Source organism: Macaca mulatta, chromosome 1, assembly GCF_049350105.2.
Source record: "Macaca mulatta isolate MMU2019108-1 chromosome 1, T2T-MMU8v2.0, whole genome shotgun sequence".
Taxonomy (NCBI): Eukaryota; Metazoa; Chordata; class Mammalia; order Primates; family Cercopithecidae; genus Macaca; species Macaca mulatta.
This window is the reverse complement of record NC_133406.1, coordinates 13,466,558-13,483,810: the sequence shown is the minus strand read 5'-3', so window position 1 is coordinate 13,483,810 and position 17,253 is coordinate 13,466,558. Positions and strand designations below refer to the sequence as shown.

The 17,253-nt window shown below is 50.7% G+C and overlaps 1 protein-coding gene across 1 annotated transcript in view; it reads right to left on the bottom strand.

The window, feature by feature from the left end:
• The window catches only part of GNG4 (G protein subunit gamma 4), a 94,511-nt gene that overhangs the window by 25,747 nt on the left and 51,511 nt on the right, over nucleotides 1-17,253 (bottom strand). The window contains exon 3 of the mRNA XM_028849531.2: nucleotides 6,787-6,895. Within this exon, the coding sequence (XP_028705364.1) occupies nucleotides 6,787-6,873 (87 nt within the window). The 5' untranslated portion in view covers nucleotides 6,874-6,895. The remainder of the gene's footprint in view (nucleotides 1-6,786; nucleotides 6,896-17,253) is intronic.

Sequence of the window (17,253 nt, the reverse complement as noted above, 5' to 3'; positions counted from 1 at the left end):
CTTCTCTTCTTCCCTGGAAAATCCATCTCAGTGTTTTCTTTCTTTTTTTTTTTTTTTTTTTTGGATGCAGTCTTGCTGTCTTGCCCAGGCTGGAGTGCAGTGGTGCAATCTCGGCTCACTGCAACGCCCGCCTCCCGGATTCGAGCAATTCTCCTGCCTCAGCCTCCCGAGTAGCTGGGGCTACAGGCGCGTGCCAGCACGCCCGGTTAAGTTTTGTATTTTCAGTAGAGATGGGGTTTCCCTATGTTGGTCAGGCTGGTCTCAAACACCAGCTGGGTGTGGTGGCTCACGCCTGTAATCCAGCACTTTGGGATGCCAGGGCGGGTGGATCATGAGGTCAGGAGTTTGAGACCAGCCTGACCAACATAGTGAAACCCCATCTCAGTGTTGTCATCTGTCCCTGGTATTTCTGACATGTGTGTGCAAATTCAGTGGATTCTAAAAACTGCTCCTCTCCTCCTTCCCCAGGGTTGCCTTCTGTCATTTCCTGTCCAGGCTCCCTCTTTCCTTCCTCCTCTCTGGCAGTTAACCTTGCACCCATCCCAGAAAGGCCACTGCCTTTCCCTGGTGACTTCCTCTTTCTTCCCTCCTCAAGGCCCTTGACAGCTCCCCTTTCTTTCCACATTCTTATAGTCTGGCTGATACCAAGATGCACCTTTTTTTTTTTTTTTTTTTTTTGTCAAGCGTTGCATCACATAGATTTTTCTGCAAAGTCACACTGTGCCCGGAAACCAGGGATGTCTAGGGCTGAAAACCATGTGTGAGCTTCACACTCATTAGGGTGACTATTAATAAAAAAACAGACATCACTAGATCATCAGGGAAATACAAATTAAAGCTACAGCAAGATATCACGTCAAACCTGTTAGGATGGCCATTATCAAAAATACACAAGATAACAAGTGTTGCTGAGTTTGGAGAAAAGGGAACGCTGGTATGCCATTGGTGGGAATTAAATTAGTACAGCCATTTTGGAAAACAGTGTGGATGTTTTTCAAAAATTAAAAATAGAACTACCATACGATCCAGCAATCCCACTACTAGGTATATAACCCGAGGATATGAAATCAGTATGTCAAAGAAAGATCTGTGCTTCTGTGTTCATTGCAGCATTAGTCAAAACAACCAAGTTATGGAATCAGCCTGTCTAACAACGAGTGAATGGATAAAGAAAATGTGGTGTATTTACACAATGGAATACTACTGAGCCCCAAAAAAGGAGGAAATCTTGTTATTTGAGAAAATATGGGTAACCCTGAAGGATATTATATTAAATGAAATAAGCCATGCACAGGACAAATCCTGCATGATCTCACTTATATGTGGAGTGTAAAAGAGTCAACCTTATAGAAATAGAGAGTACAATGGTGGCTACCTGATGCTGTGGAGCGGTGAGATTAGAGAGACGTTGGTCAAAGGACACAAACTTTCAGGGCTGGCTGCTGTGGCTTAGGCCTGTAATCCCAGCACTTTGGGAGGCTGAGGCGGGAGGATCACCCGAGAGGAGGAGTTTGAGACCAGCCTGGCCAACATGGCGAAACCCCGTCTCTACTAATAATACAACAATTAGCTGGATGTGGTGGTGTACACTTGTAATCCCAGCTACTCAGGAGGCTGAGGCAGGAGAATTGCTTGAACCCGGGATGCAGGGCTTGCAGTGAGCCGAGATTGCGCCATTGCACTCCAGCCTGGGTGACAGAGCAAGACTCCATCACAAAAAAAAAAAAAAAAAAAAAAAAAAAGGAAAATTCAGCTAGAAGAAATAAAAGAGATTTATTGCACATCGTGGTGACTACAATTAATAACAAGGTATTGTATACTTGAAAGTTGCTAAGAGAATAGGTTTGAAGGGTCCTCACCACAAAAAACTAAGTATGTGAGAGAATACATATGTTAAATGGCTTGACTTAGCCATTCCACAATGTATGCCTATGTCAAAAACTTCATGTTGTACACCATAAATATACACCATCCCCCTTGGTACTGTCGTTGTGATAGTGAGTGACTTTAATTTTTACTTGTCAATTAAAGTAAATACATTAATTAAAAAAAAACAACAAAAAACAAGTACTGGTCAGGACGTGGAGAAACTGGAATTCCTATGCATTGCTGGTAATGATGTGAAGTGATGAAGCCTCTGTGCAAACAGTGCGACAGTTCCTCCAAAGGTTGAACATAAGGCCGGGCGCAGTTGCTCTCGCCTGTAATCCCAGCACTTTGGAAGGCCAAGGCAGGCGGATCACCTGAGGTCAGGAGTTCGAGACCAGCCTGGCCAACATTTGGTAAAACCCTGTCTCTACTACAAACAAAAATTAGCTGGGTGTAGTGGTGCACGCCTGTAATCCCAGCTACTCGGGAGGCTGAGGGAGGAGAACCGCTTGAACTCAGGAGGCAAAGGTTGCAGTGAGCTGAAATCATGCCGCTGCACTCCAGCCTGGGCGACGGAGTGAGACTCTGTCTCTCAAAAAAAAAAAAAAAAAAAAAGTAAAAAGGTTGAACATAGAGTTACCATATGATCCAGCAATTCCACTTGTGGGTACCCACAAGAACCAAAGTAAAGACTCCAGGCCGGGAGTGGTGGCTCACGCCTGTAATCCCAGCATTTTGGGAGGCCAAGGTGGGTGGATCACAAGGTGAGGAGATCGAGACCACCATCCTGGCTAACACGGGGAAACTTCGTCTCTACTAAAAATACAAAAACAAAATTAGTCAGGTGTGGTGGCGGGTGCCTGTAGTCCCAGCTACTGGGAAGGCTGAGGCAGGAGAATGGTGTGAACCTGGGAGGCGGAGCTTGCAGTGAACCGAGATCACGCCACTGCACTCCAGCCTGGGTGAAAGAGTGAGACTCCATCTCAAACAACAACAACAACAACAACAACAATAAACAAAGACTCCAACAGATACTTGCATACCCATGTTCATAACAGCATTATTTACAATAGTCCAAAGGTGGAGATAACCCAAGTGTCCATCAATGGATGAATGGATAAACAAAATGTGGTCTATCCATGCAGTGGAATACAACTCAGCCCTGAAAAGGAATGATGTTCTGATACAGGCTACAACATAGATGGATCTTGAGGACAATAAGTTGAGTGAAATAAGACAGGAACAAAAGGACAAATACTGTATGATCCCACTTATATGAGATACCTAGCGCAGTCAAATTCATAGAGGAAAAAAGTAGAATGGTGGTCACCAGGGATGGGCAGGGCAAATGGGGAGTTGGCACTGAATGGGTACAGAGTTTCTGTGTGGGAACATGAGAAGGTTCTGGAGATGGATGGTGGTGATGGTTGCACAATATTGTGAATGCACCTAATACTGCTGAATTGAATTGTACATTTAAAAATGGTTAAAATGATAAATTGTATGTTATATATTAATGTTCAAGGTTGTCCAAGCAAGAAAAACAACAACAACAACAAAAACCACCCATATGTGCTCATGCATCTCTGGCACAGATGCAGTTCCTAGGTTCAGCTCTCTCCTCAGGTGGCCATGGCATTCTCTCTTCAATGACAACATTCTGTTTCCACCAACTCTGCTTCTGAACCGAATCTGACACAGCTGTCACTGGCCTACTCCCTGGAATTACCACAGGATCTGAATTAGCCTCTGGCAGGCCCTCTGAGGAATCTTGCATCCATGCTTCCATTACAGTCAGCACAGCAATATGGTGACCTATCCCGTTTTTTTTGTTTTTTTTGTTTTTTTTTTTTTTTTTGAGATGGGGTCTTGCTCTGTTGCCCAGGCTGAAGTGCAGTGGCACAATCTTGGCTCACTTCAACCTCCACCTCCTGGGTTTAAGTGATTCTTCTGCCTCAGCCTCCTGAGTAGCTGGGATTATAGGTACGCGCCACCACACCTGGCTAATTTTTGTATTTTTTAGTAGAGATGGGGTTTCACCATGTTGTCTAGGCTAGTCTCGAATTTCTGACCTCAGGTGATTCGCCTGCCTCGACCTTCCAAAGTGCTGGGATTACAGGCGTGAGCCACCGTGTCTGGGCTGCCTATCCCTTTGATTGAATACCACCTGAGTAACTGATACGGTTTGGATCGTGTCCCTGCCCAAATCTTAAGTCGAATTGTAATCCCCAGTGTTGAAGGTAGGGCGTGGTGGGAAGTGATTGGACACGGGGGTGGTTCCTCATGAAGGGTTTAAAACCATCCCCCTTGGTACTGTTGTCGTAATAGTGAGTGAGTTCTCAAGAGATCTGGTTGTTTAAAAGTGTGTAGCACTTTGGGAGGCCGAGGCGGGCGGATCACGAGGACAGGAGATCAAGACCATCCTGGCTAACATGGTGAAACCCCGTCTCTACCAAAAATACAAAAAATTGGCCGGGCGTGGTGGCAGGTGCCTGTAGGCCCAGCTACTGGGGAGGCTGAGGCAGGAGAATGGCATGAACCCGGGAGGCGGAGGTTGCAGTGAGCTGAGATCGCGCCACTGCACTCCAGCCTGGGCGACAGAGCGAGACTCCGTCTCAGAAAAAAAAAAGAAAGAAAGAAAGAAAAAAAAGTGTGTAGCGCCCCCCCGCTTCTCTCTCTTTCTCCTGCTATGTAAGATGTGCCTGCTCACCCTTCACCTTCTGCCATGATTGTAAGTTTCCTGAGGCCTCCCCGCCCTCCGCCCCAAGAAGCCAAGCAGATGCCGGCATCGTGCCTGCTGGACCACCTGTGGAACCACGGGCCAGTCACACTTCTTCATAAATCCCCCAGTCTCAGGTATGTCTTCACGGCAATGTGAGAATGAACTCATACAGTAGTAACTCATTTGTCTTTAACTTTCCTCCGTCTTTCAGTGACAGCGTGTGTGCCTAAGTGACTCTTGAAGAAGCGTTCATTCGTGAGGACACCCGGTCCCCGCAGGGGCTCCTGGGGTGGTGTTTGTGGCAGGTGAAGATGCTATTGCAGAATTTATCTTCCTTGCCGGAAGAGAACGCCCGGGCAAAACAGAATTGCCTTATAGCCCAAACTGGGACCCACGGTCTTTTCAGGCCTCTGGCCGTGGGGCTTGACAGTTGGATTCTAACTTCTCTCTCCCTAGTGCCTCCCACGTTTACTCTCCATGTTCTGTTGCTTTTCTTGGTGTGTTTGCCTCCCTGATCCCATCTTTGCTGTCTGCTCCACACTGTACCCGATTTCTGCCCCTCCTTGCCTCTCCTGATTACTCAGAGCTTCAACTACCTCCTCGCCTCTGACAACTCCATCTATTGCTGACAGGTTGGTGCACCTCAAACACCTGTCACCTCATGGCTCCGGCTTCTGCACCTGTGTGCATGGCACCCTCCTCCCATAGCTCTCTTCCCAGCACAACCTGCAGCTCTTCCAGCTGCCCAGCTGCTCCACACGAACCGTGATTAGCTCACACTGGCCTTTCCTCCTCCACTATCAGCTCAGAGCCAGCCACAGCTCACAACTCCGAGAAGTCTTCCCTGATCCACACGGAGGAGACTGTCGCCTTCACATGTCTCTCCCAGGACCCTGCAAGTATAGATTAGGTGCCCAGCAACGGCTTTCACCACAGTCCTCATCCTTTTCCTGTCTGCACTGCTGGAGCACGGGATGCCTGCAACATTCATTTGAAACCTCTTTCTACACTATTGGGACCCGCTCTGTCTTAGAATTGTTTCTGGGTGCTAACCTTGCTCCCTCCTCTAGCCTGGAGACCAAGGACTGACATCTAATTTGCAGTTGGTATCGGTATGTATGAGATGTAGATGCTCTAGTAACATGGGTCCAGTGATACCGACTTACATCACGCTGGATTCCTTCCTTGCTTCTTATACCCTCATGTCACTTTCTGTGCATATTTTCTGCCTCCTTAGAGAGGTTGTACCCCCAGAGCTCCAGGGGAAAAAATAACTGTCCACACAGAGGCTCGTGTGTCTGTGGCCTTGGGGAACACAAATCAGGGGTCTCAGTTGGGCATCTGGGATTCAAAAAACACAGAATCCATGGCAACGGGCGACTCCTGAGGGCGGGGTCAGGGAGGCTGGGCCGATAGAAGGCTTCAGGAGTCGCCCATTGCCATGAATTCTGTGTTTTTTGAATCCCAGATGCCCAAGTGAGACCCCTGATTTGTGTTCCCCAAGACCACAGACACAGGGAGCCTCCTGGCATCAGGCTCCTGACACCAGAGTTGGGGTTCCTTTCAACTCTATTACAGTGAATGAGTGCCATGCTCACGCACTCATTCAGAGCCACATGCTTTGCCTGGCCTCCTGCTCACCTCTGAGTGGCATCTGGAGAAGACGTGGCCTCATCTTGCTTCAATCCTCCGAGCGTGAAGAGACCTGCACTCATCAGTGAAATGAATACAACGGGAGGTGTCTGGAGCCTTTCTTCACTTTCCCCAAAGGAATATTTGACAAACCCAGGCAAGGTTCAGAGCTCCACCCTCAACAATAATCCTGTCAAAATATCCGATGTTGTTGAACCTCAGAGGCACTGTATCACAGCAGAAAAGCGATTGATCTCATGGCTAAACTCTCTTTCTTGCTTATTGGCACGACAACAGAGCTAAATAGAGCCGAGATGAATTATGAGTCTATTTTTGGTGACTCCTTGTGGAATTCATGCACACTGTGTGTTTTGCATCCTTTGAATCCTTGGGCACACTTAGAACTCTGAAGCAAACACTCATTTGTAAATGTTACAGCTGCCAAGGTTGGCTGGATGCTGTGCTGGGTGACGTGTTAACTCTCACAGGGCTGCTCTGGAAGCAGGAAGAATGTTTTGAGCTGAGCTTCGGGCGGAGGGTGGGGCTGACGCACGCATGCTTACCTTGACCCTGTCCATACAGGCTTCCATCTTTAGCTGTTCCACAGCTTTCCTGGCTTGGGAGATGCTAGTGGTGCTGTTATTAGACATGCCCTCTTTTATTCTACTGCCCCTAGAAGTAACCAAATAGAAGAGTTAGAAGAGCTGCTTTTCCAAGGGTAGGGGACCCACCTCCCACCACCTACAGCTTCTCTGTCCAAGCCGGGGGGCATCTGGGAGCACGGGCAGCATTCGGTAGAAAACCCTCCTGGGACAAGAGAAAGGAATGCCTCATTCGAGTAAGAGGAGCAAGACATGATGCTTTTGTTTGGAAAAACTTTCTCAATCCCGGGGAGAGTAAGAACAGAAGGTTCCAGAGCAACTTCTCCATCACCCCCACCGCTGCCACCACCATCACCCCCATGACCATAAGTAATGCTTGACATTTGTGTAGTGCTTTGTGAATCATCAATCACTTTCACACACATTTGGTCATTCATTCCTCTAGCGGCCCATAGAGTTGGTAGGACGATATTAATTTCTGTTTTGCAAAGGAACAAAGTGCAAAAATCAGAGAAATTAAACCAATAGCCAAAGGTCCTACAGCCAACATTTGTGGATCCAGAACCCGGACTTAAAGCTTCGAAGCCTAGCTGAGTGTCTCAAATGGCCTCTTCTAACAATCTATGACTCAAAACACACATTTCTAATGAATAAAATTGCTTTATTAATTTTAATTTGTTGTCCTTCCAAAAAGTTTACAGACTTTGTGTTGGGAGTTTGTTTGCAACAATAAACACACACACACACGCACACACACACACACACACACTCTCTCTCTCTCTCTCTGTCACCCCTATCCCAAGCATGTATTTGTTTTCTAGAGGGAGGCGGAAGAAATTCTCCCTAACCCAACACACATGGATGCCCGTGACTAAGACCACCGTAGTGCTACCTGTTTCACAGAAAGCATGTGCTACACACATCACAGTTGCCCCGTCTAATAAGAATCTGCTTCAAAGGAAGCCTAACAACTAAAGCCTGAGAGCTGGGGGACAGGTCACTGTGAGCAGAAACACAAGTGACACTGGTTCCCAAAGGTACAGATGAGGTGGGAGGAGGCCCTGGCCATCATCTTTTGTTTCTGTTTATATTTTATTTCGGTTTTAGGTTTTTTTTCCCACCTCACAATTGTTGGACTTTATTGTATTAATTTACTTCAGTATGTAAACCATCAATCATACTTTCAAAGTTAAAATGATGCTAATTGATATTCTCACAGGCATCACTTTCACTGCCCATTCCAATCCTTTTCTCCCCTCCCACCTACCTCTTATGGGCAACCAATCATATTGGACTCCGGTCTATTCTTTCCTATGCTTCTTTTTTCCTTCCTTCCTTCCTTCCTTCCTTCCTTCCTTCCTTCCTTCCTTCCTTCCTCCCTCCCTCCCTCCCTCCCTCCTTCCTTCCTTCCTTCATTCCCTCCCTCCCTCCCTCCCTCCTTCCCTCCCTCCCTTCTTCCCTCCCTCCCTTCCTTCCTCCCCATCACATTGGTCTACTTTCCTATGCTTCTTTTTTCTTTTTTCTTCTTCCTTCCCTCCCTCCCTCCCTCTCCGTCTCTCTTTCTTCTCTCTCTCTCTCTTTCTGTCTTTCTCTCTCTCTCTTTCTTTCTTTCTTTTTTCTTTCTTTCTTTCTGATGGGGTCTCACTCTGTCACCCAAGCTGTAATGCAGTGGCGCAATCACAGCTCACTGCAGCCTCAAACTCCTGGGCTCGAGTGATCCTCCTGCCTCAGCCTCCTGAGTAGCTGAGACTACAGGTGTGTGCCGCCATGCCTGGCTAATTAAAAACAATTTTTTTTTTTTTTTGTAGACTGGGCCTCACTATGTTTCCCAGGCTGGTCCTGTGTTTATTTTCATAGAAAGTAAGCAGTTACATGTGTATTTTATTCTTTCTCCTTTCTTACACAAAAAGATAACGTGTGTGTGTGCTTTTAAACTTTGTTTTTATATTTAACAATACATTTTAGAAAGCACCACATATTAGTTCATTGATATGCAAAAAAGATCTTTCTTATAACTACATAGTACTCATTCTTTCTTATAACTACATAATACAGTACAGTACTCCATCGTGTGGATATACTGTATATTTTTCAATCCATATATTTATGGGCATTTACATATTCTCATATTGTTGTGGGTGTATCTTCAAGGTACATTTCTGGAATTACTGGGTCAAAGGTAAATGCATATTTACTTTTGTGATATATTGCCAAATTCTTTTTTTTTTTTTGAAACAGAGTCTCGCTCTGTCACCCAGGCTGGAGTGCACTGGCCCAGTCTCGGGGAGGGCTCTGCACTGTGTGTGAGGGAGTGTGTTGGTGAGTAGGAGTGTGTGAGTGTGGGGTGGGGGTGAGTGTGTGTGAGAGTGTGTGGGGTGTGAGTGTGGGACAGAAAGTATGTGTGAGGGTGTGGGTGTGGGTAAGTGTGACTGTGTGAGGGTGTGGGGTGGGGTGCGTGTGATGACAGAGTGTGTGTTAGCGCGTGTGAGGGTGTGAGTTGGGGTGAGTGTGTGTGTGAGGGTGAGGGGTGGGTGTGTGTGTGTGTGAGACAGTGTGTGTGTGAGCATGTATGAGGGAGAGAGGTGGGGGTGAGTGTGTGTGTGAGGGTGGGTGAGCGTGAGGGTATAGGGTGGGGGTGAGTGTGAGTCTGTGTGAGAAAGTGTGTGGGTGAGGGGGTGGGGGTGTGTGAATGTGAGGGGTATGTGTGTGGGTGTCAGGGTGTGGGGTGGGGGTGTGAGTGTGGGAGGGTGTGGGGTGGGGTGAGCGTGAGCGTAGGACGGTGTGGGGTGGGGGTGAGCGTGAGTGTGGGAAGGCATGGGGTCGGGTGTGTGAATGTGGGGTGGGTGTGTGTGAGTGTGCATGTATGTGTGAGAGTGTGGGTGTGTGTGGGTGTGTGTCAGGGTGTGGGGTGGGGTGAGCATGAGTGTGGGAGGGTGTGGGATGGAGCGAGCATGAGTGTGGGAGGGTGTGGGGTGGGGGTGAGCGTGAGTGTGGGAGGGTGTGGGGTGTGGGTGAGCGTGTGTGGGAGGCTGTGGGGTGGGGGTGAGCGTGAGTGTGGGAGGGTGTGGGGTGGGGGTGAGAGTGTGGGAGGGTGTGGGGTGGGGGTGAGCGTGCATGTGGGAGGGTGTGGGGTGGGGGTGAGCGTGAGTGTGGGAGGGTGTGGGGTGGGGGTGAGCATGAGTGTGAGAGGGTGTGGGGTGGGGGTGAGAGTGTGAGAGGGTGTGGGGTGGGGGTGAGAGTGTGGGAGGGTGTGGGGTGGGGGTGAGTGTGTGGGAGGGTGTGGGGTGGGGTGAGAGTGTGGGAGGGTGTGGGGTGGTGTGAGAGTGTGGGAGGGTGTGGGGTAGGGGTGAGCGTGTGGGAGGGTGTGGGGTGGGGGTGAGCGTGAGTGTGGGAGGGTGTGGGGTGGGGGTGAGCGTGAGTGTGGGAGGATGTGGGGTGGGGGTGAGCGTGTGGGAGGGTGTGGGGTGGGGGTGAGCGTGAGTGTGGGAGGGTGTGGGGTGGGGGTGAGCGTGAGTGTGGGAGGGTGTGGGGTAGGGGTGAGTGTGTGGGAGGGTGTGGGGTGGTGTGAGAGTGTGGGAGGGTGTGGGGTAGGGGTGAGCGTGTGGGAGGGTGTGGGGTGGGGGTGAGCGTGAGTGTGGAAGGGTGTGGGGTGGGGGTGAGCGTGAGTGTGGGAGGGTGTGGGGTGGGGGTGAGCGTGTGGGAGGGTGTGGGGTGGGGGTGAGTGAGTGTGGGAGGGTGTGGGGTGGGGGTGAGTGAGTGTGGGAGGGTGTGGGGTGGGGGTGAGCATGAGTGTGGGAGGGTGTAGGGTGGGGGTGAGCGTGAGTGTGAGAGGGTGTGGGTGGGGTGAGCATGAGTGTGGGAGGTTGTAGGGTGGGGGTGTGAGTGTGGGAGGGTGTGAGGTAGGGGTGAGTGTGGGAGGGTGTGAGGTGGGTTGTGTGAATGTGTGCATTGGATGTGTGCTGTGAGTGTGGGTGTGTGGGTGTGTGTCAGGGTTTGTGGTGGGGGTGTGAGTGTGGGAGGGTGTGGGGTGGGTGTGACTGTGGGGTGTGTGTAAGAGTGGTGGGTGTCTGTGTGTGTGAGGGTGTGTGTCAGGGTTTGGGGTGGGGTGAGGGTGAGTGTGGGAGAGTGTGGGGTGGCGGGGTGTGTGTGTGTGTGAGGGTTAGGGTGTGTGTGAATACAGGCATATCTGAGAGCATGTGGGATGAATGTGTGTGTGAGTGTATGGAGTGTGAGTGTGAGAGTGTGTGGGTGAGTGTGTGTGTGTGTCTGGAGTGTGTGTGGGTATAAGTGTGAATGTGTGAGTCCTTGAGGACGTGTGCGCGGGTGCACAGGTGGGGCATGTGGCAGGGAGGGTACAGCTAATGTTACCAGCGAAGCAGCAGAGCCGACCCTCAGCCCCGTCAGGCCCCTGCAGCTGCCGTCTCCTCTCTCCCTCCCAGGCACTGTCAAGATGGCCCTGATCCCCCAGCCCTTCCTCATTCTTCCGCTGTTCAACAAGAAGGGCTCGTTTTCTACAGGCCCTACCCTCTCCGCCCAGGAGACTTCTGGCTGGAGGCTTCCTGTGGGAAGGTCCCGCCAGCGCGCTATGCTTTCCTTGTTGTGTCCAGGAGATGAAATAAGAGGGTGGGGGACCCTCTGGGGGTTCCATCCCTCCATGGCCTCCCTCTCAGGCCCTCCCTCTGAGGCCACCCTCCAACCCGTGTCTGCCACCCACAGCCCGGGCCCCTGGACCTGGCCCCCAGCGGGGGCTGTGCTCTCGGACTCCAGCCTCTCCCTTGGCCCCTTCTCTGCTGCTTCCTCCTCCCCTGGCTCCATATTTAGCCTCAATAGCATGATCCAACGCCTCCACCACTGTCTCCCAAGAGCTGTCTGCTTATCTGGCCCTTCCCTCTGTCCCTAAAACCTGCTTCGGTGTGGACCCAACTCCTCCCCTCTCCACACTCACTGAGGGGCTGCTCAGCACTGCTGGAGAGACCCCCACTAAAGTCTGCCCTTCAGACAGCCACACTCCAGCCTTTGCGAGGCCCTCAGAGCTACCTGGCAATAGGACCCCTTGCTCCAAATCATCTCCCCTCTCTTCATCCTCCTCTTCCAGTCTTCATAACTTCCTCATCACTTCTGACCTTTGCTCCTCAGCAGAGGACCTCAGCCCCTCTGTCTACACAGAATGGCCATTAGGACAGGACCCTCCTTAATGTTCCCCACCCCACCTACTCCACTCCACACCCACATCCATCTTTGTTTCCACTCAGGGCAGCAGCTCTTCCTCCACAGCAGGGGCTGTAGGACACCACCCACAGTTGCCCCCACTGGCTGCCCTGCCGGCAGGGCCGTCTTTCCTCTCCAGGGGCTAACAATGGCAGACTCACTTTCTCGTCTCCCTTGCTGTCGGGCCAGAGCACGTGTGTCAGGAACATGGCTGTGCTTTGGTCAAGGATAGGCTGAGGTAAACATCCAGAGTGACTCAGCAAGTTTAGAGCGCAGGCGTATAACTCCACTTGTTATCACAGCCATATTGCCGTTACATGGGAAGGCCCATCATTTGGCTGTAAGCCACTATTGTTTGTAAAAGGTATTACTGCCCTGCTGACATTGTACAGGCATGCTGGTGCCCAGAGAAAGAGAGCCAAAGCTGTCCATTTTGCAGCAGACGGGGGGAGCCAGGGCATAGCACAGCTCAGCTCGTGCCCAGAGAGAGAAAGAGTTAAGCTGCTGACCCTGAAGGCAGGGGAGAGCCGGCCATGCAGCTGTGTGTGGGAGCTGGCTGCTGAGATGAGCCACAGAGCCAGAACAGACAGCCGAGTCAAGGGGGACAGTGTGAGAGAGCTAGTGTGAGTCAGCTGCTGATGAGAGACCTGCTGGATAAAACTACATTTCGCCTGCTTATAGCCCCACGAGTGTTCTTTCAGCTGTCTGCCCATCTGCCCACTCTCCTCGAACCTCAGCATGGGCTGGAACCTGACCCCAAGCAGGGCATTTGGTATAGTCGTGAGCCTGACAATGTGACCTTGTCCTCCTCAGTGGGACACTAGGGGAAATCTGCAGGGACTCATAGGGAGGGTTCTCCTCCCTGATGGAGGGACAAGGGGAGAAAGCTCTGTGTTTGACCACCTTGACTGAGTTGTGTTTGCAGCTGCCAGAGCCATATAACCACTGGGGAATCAACCAAGGACAGGGTCAGGAGGCTAGTGGAGAAAATGACCTGGATCCTTGAGCTGGGTGGTCCTCGGAGGTCTATTCCTGATCCTTGAAATGAGAAAACGTACTCCTCATGGTTCAGGCCATATTTGTTGGGTCATCTGTCATTTGCATCTTCTCAGCCAAGGCTAACACTTCACAGGGGGGTAGACCAACCCCTTCCTGAGGGATCTGCCCTACACTCACCCCTCCGTCCTGTAATGTCCACGTCTCTGGGCTCTTCCTCCTCGGAATATGCAAATATATTTACGCAGTTTGCACCTGACCATCTTAAAACAAGCAACAACATCAACAGTCTTACCTCCCTGCGATCTTCTGCATTCTTGCCTAAGAAGGTGGAGAGGCCGGGCACAGTGGCTCACGCCTGTAATTCCAGCACTTTGGGAGGCAGAGGCGGGGTGGATCACTTGAGGTTAGGAGTTTGAGACCAGCCTGACCAATATGTTGAAACCCCCTGTCTACTAAAAATACAAAAATTAGTCAGGCATGGTGGTGGGTGCCTGTAGTCCCAGCTACTTGGGAGGTTGAGACAGGAGAATTGCTTGAACCTAGAAGGCAGAGGTTGCAGTGATCCGAGATTGCAGCACTGCACTCCAGCCTGGGTGACAGAGTGAGACTCTGTCTCAAAAAAAAAAAAAAAAAAAAAAAAGAAGAAGAAGGTGGAGAGGTAACAACAGATTCCCATGAGAGGCCCCTCAGTAACTAAAGGAAGAGATTCTAATGTAAGGATGAAAAGCCCTCTTTCGAGAGCACTGAATAAATAGGCCTGCTCCACAGTCTGCTCTGCCGCCCTCAGCTCACCCTGATACTGTTTCTAGGACAGTCACTCTTGTTGCCCTCAGTGATCCTTAAGTGATTTCGTGTGTGGGTGTTTGTGTTTTCTCTTCCCAAGGGGCTGCTCTGGCTTCTCCCAGCACTGTGGCCCTGCACGCCTGGATGTCCGTATTTTACAATCTCCCAGGCTGATTCTGGCCTGTACCGAAGGTGGAGCACCCCTGCTGGCCGTGAGCCGCTTCCACTTCGTGATTCTTTGGTATCCACCAAATTACCTTGCACGAGACACGCAGGGTGTCTCATGTACCTTAGGGGCTATCTCAACCAGTCCTTTTTGAATTTTAATGTGCATATGTATCACCTGAGGATTTTCAAATGCAGATTTTGATCGAGGGGCTCTGGGGTAGGGGCTGAGATCCTGCGTTTCTAACGAGCTTCGTGAGGCTGTGGTCCACGGACCACACTTTGAGTAGCAAGGCTCCTAATCACCGACTGTTGGTATTGCAGGGGAACATGGAGGTCCAGTTCCAGTCCTCTTATTTTTCAGATGAGGAAACATATTCAAGGAGGTTAGATAACATAGTTTCCCAGAGCTCCTCAGCAGGAGAGGAAGGAAGCACTGCTCCGCCACTGCTCCCGGCTCATTACACCTTGGCCTAGTGGCGCTTAGGATTTCATTCCCCACACTTGGTCTGTCCTGCTGTCCTGGAACAGACTCATCCTCTGGGTGATCCTAACCTTGCTTAATCTGGGAGTGAGATGGCAGGAAGGAGCCCCTTCCCTGAGGTGGGCAAAAAACTGAGGAAATCCCTGGTGGGGGAGAAGGAAATGGCTTTTGCCAATGGCGCTCAGACAACCACATGCTTTAAAGATAGAGCCCTGTGAGAAGGTTTCGGAGGCCCTGCTTCTCCTACCTGGCCAGGTGCCCTTGAGGCTTGACCTGAATAACACCCCTGCCTTTCTGAGACTGTCTGGACGCCGTACTTCCATGGGGACTCAGGTACGTCTCCCTGCACAGACATTCATGAGCTTGCACATCTCACCTGGACCCAAGAAGAAAAATGGAAGTAGGGACAGAGAAGAGCTGCAACAAATCTCCACAGGCACACTGACTACCGGCGACGCCGGCTGCCGGCGACGCGGGCTGCCGGCGACGCGGGCTGCCGGGGACGCTGACTACCGGGGACGCTGACTACCGGAGACGCTGACTACCGGCGACACTGACTACCGGCCACACTAGCTACTGGCCACACTGACTACCGGAGACACTGACTACCGGCCACACTGTCTACCGGTGATGCTGGCTACCGGTGACACTGGCTACTGGAGACACTGACTACCAGAGACACTGACTACCGGCGACACTGACTACCAGCCACACTAGCTACTGGCCACACTGACTACCGGAGACACTGACTACCGGCGACACTGACTGCTGGCCACACTGGCTACCGGCCACACTGACTGGGCTCTTGCTTTCTAGAAGATGAGGCAAGGGGGAAAAGGGACCACTTGCTTAGGGTTGGCCCCTGGGGCCACGTGCTCACACAGCTCTTTCTTTCCAGGTACACAGGAATGTGCTTATGCACACAGGTTGCACCAGGGGTTTCTTGAGATGCAGCAGGGAACCCGTTGTAGGGGTCTGTGGTACCCCCACCAGGGAAATAAAGGAAAATCTTGAGTTCCTTCAAGGGAAATTCCAAGCTAGCCATGAGAAGTAAATAAATGACTTGATAAGCAAGAAGGTAATAGTAGCTTAAAACAATAGCCAAAGAAGCTAGAATTACGAGATGTTTGGTTTCCCTATGGAAACTAAAGATAACATCTTAACATATGTGTCTGAGTTGTTTTTCAGAAACCTGGCCCCCTACTGAATGAATCTGCTGGCACAGATACCTCAGATGAGGGGGAACTGAGGACTCAACTCTGACCGCCGCTCTTGGTTCTAAATTTCTTCATGGGCCAGGTGCGGTGACTCACGCTTGTAATCCCAGCACTTTGGGAGGCAGAGGTGGGTGGATTACTTGAGATCAGGAGTTTGAGGCCAGCCTGGCCAACATGGTGAAACCCCATCTCTACTAAAAATGCAAAAAAAATTAGCCGGGTGGGATGGCGTGCGCCTGTAATCCCAGCTACTCAGGAGGCTGAGGCAGGAGAATTGCTTGAACCCGGGAGGCACAGGTTGCAGTGAGCCGGGATCATGCCACTGCACTCCAGCCTGGGTGACAGAATGAGACGCTATCTCTAAATTAATTAATTAATTAATTAATTTCTTCCTGAGGGGCCTGGAGGGAGTCCTGCCCACAAACCAGAGCTAACATTGTTTTTTGCTGACTCCAACACTTAAAACAAAGCTTCTTTTCCTTAACTAATTGCAAATCAGAAGATCTTTAAATCTATCCATGACCTCTATGCGCTGGCTTCAAGATACCCGCCCTTTTCAGCCAAAATCAGTGTGTAACCGCCATGTGTTGATTTTACAATCTTACTTGTAACTTCTGCTTTCCTGAAATGTACCCCCGACTTAAAAAACCCTTACCTGCAAGCCACTGGTCAGGATTTGAGCATGAGCCGCCGAGTCCTCCTTGCTTGGTGCCCAGCAATTAAACACCCTCCTTTCTTCCACTGCAAAACCTCGGTGGTCTTACCACACTGGGCAAGCAGACCCCGGTTTGCTCTGTAACATTCTTTTTTTTTGAGATGGAGTCTTGCTCTTTTACCCAGGCTGCGAGTGCAGTGGTGCGATCTGGGCTCACTACAACCTCCACCTCCTGGGTTCAAGCGATTCTCCTGCCTCAGCCTCCCGAGTAGCTGGGATTACCGGTGCGTACCACCATGCCTGGCTAATTTTTGTATTTTTAGTAGAGACGGGTTTCACCATGTTGGCCAGGCTGGTCTCAAACTCCTGACCTCAGGGGATCCACCCGTCTTGGCCGCCCAAAATGCTGGGATTACAGGTGTGAACCCCTGCGTACGATCATGCCCTGTAATATTCTGATGGGCTGCATCTTGCAGCACACAACTCAGTAAATGCAAAGTTGGGGCTGGGAGACCAATGAAAGGTGGTTCCATCCCCAGTGCTTCTGATCTGACTTGACTTGGGGCACAGTATTTAGAATTTCTGGAAGACGGATGGCATTGTGCCTCTGTAGCCATCCTCCCTAACTATGACTTCTGTCCATGAGCAGTTGATAAGTATCTGTCAGTAGAATACTGCAGCCAGCCTACAGCTATCCCTGAGCCTGAAGGGACCCAGCAGCTTAAACTGAGGATGGGGAGGGAGTGAGTGGTCGACCTCCTTTCATCCTTGCTCAACAAGGAGGCTCACCGCGATAGCGTCTCTTTTCCCACAGGGAAGCATACAGCACAGTTCCCCAGCCAAGGCCCAGCAGCCCTCGGCGATGGCTCGGTTCTCCTCCTCTGCTCCCCCAACAGGGGCGCATCCACTCACATAGG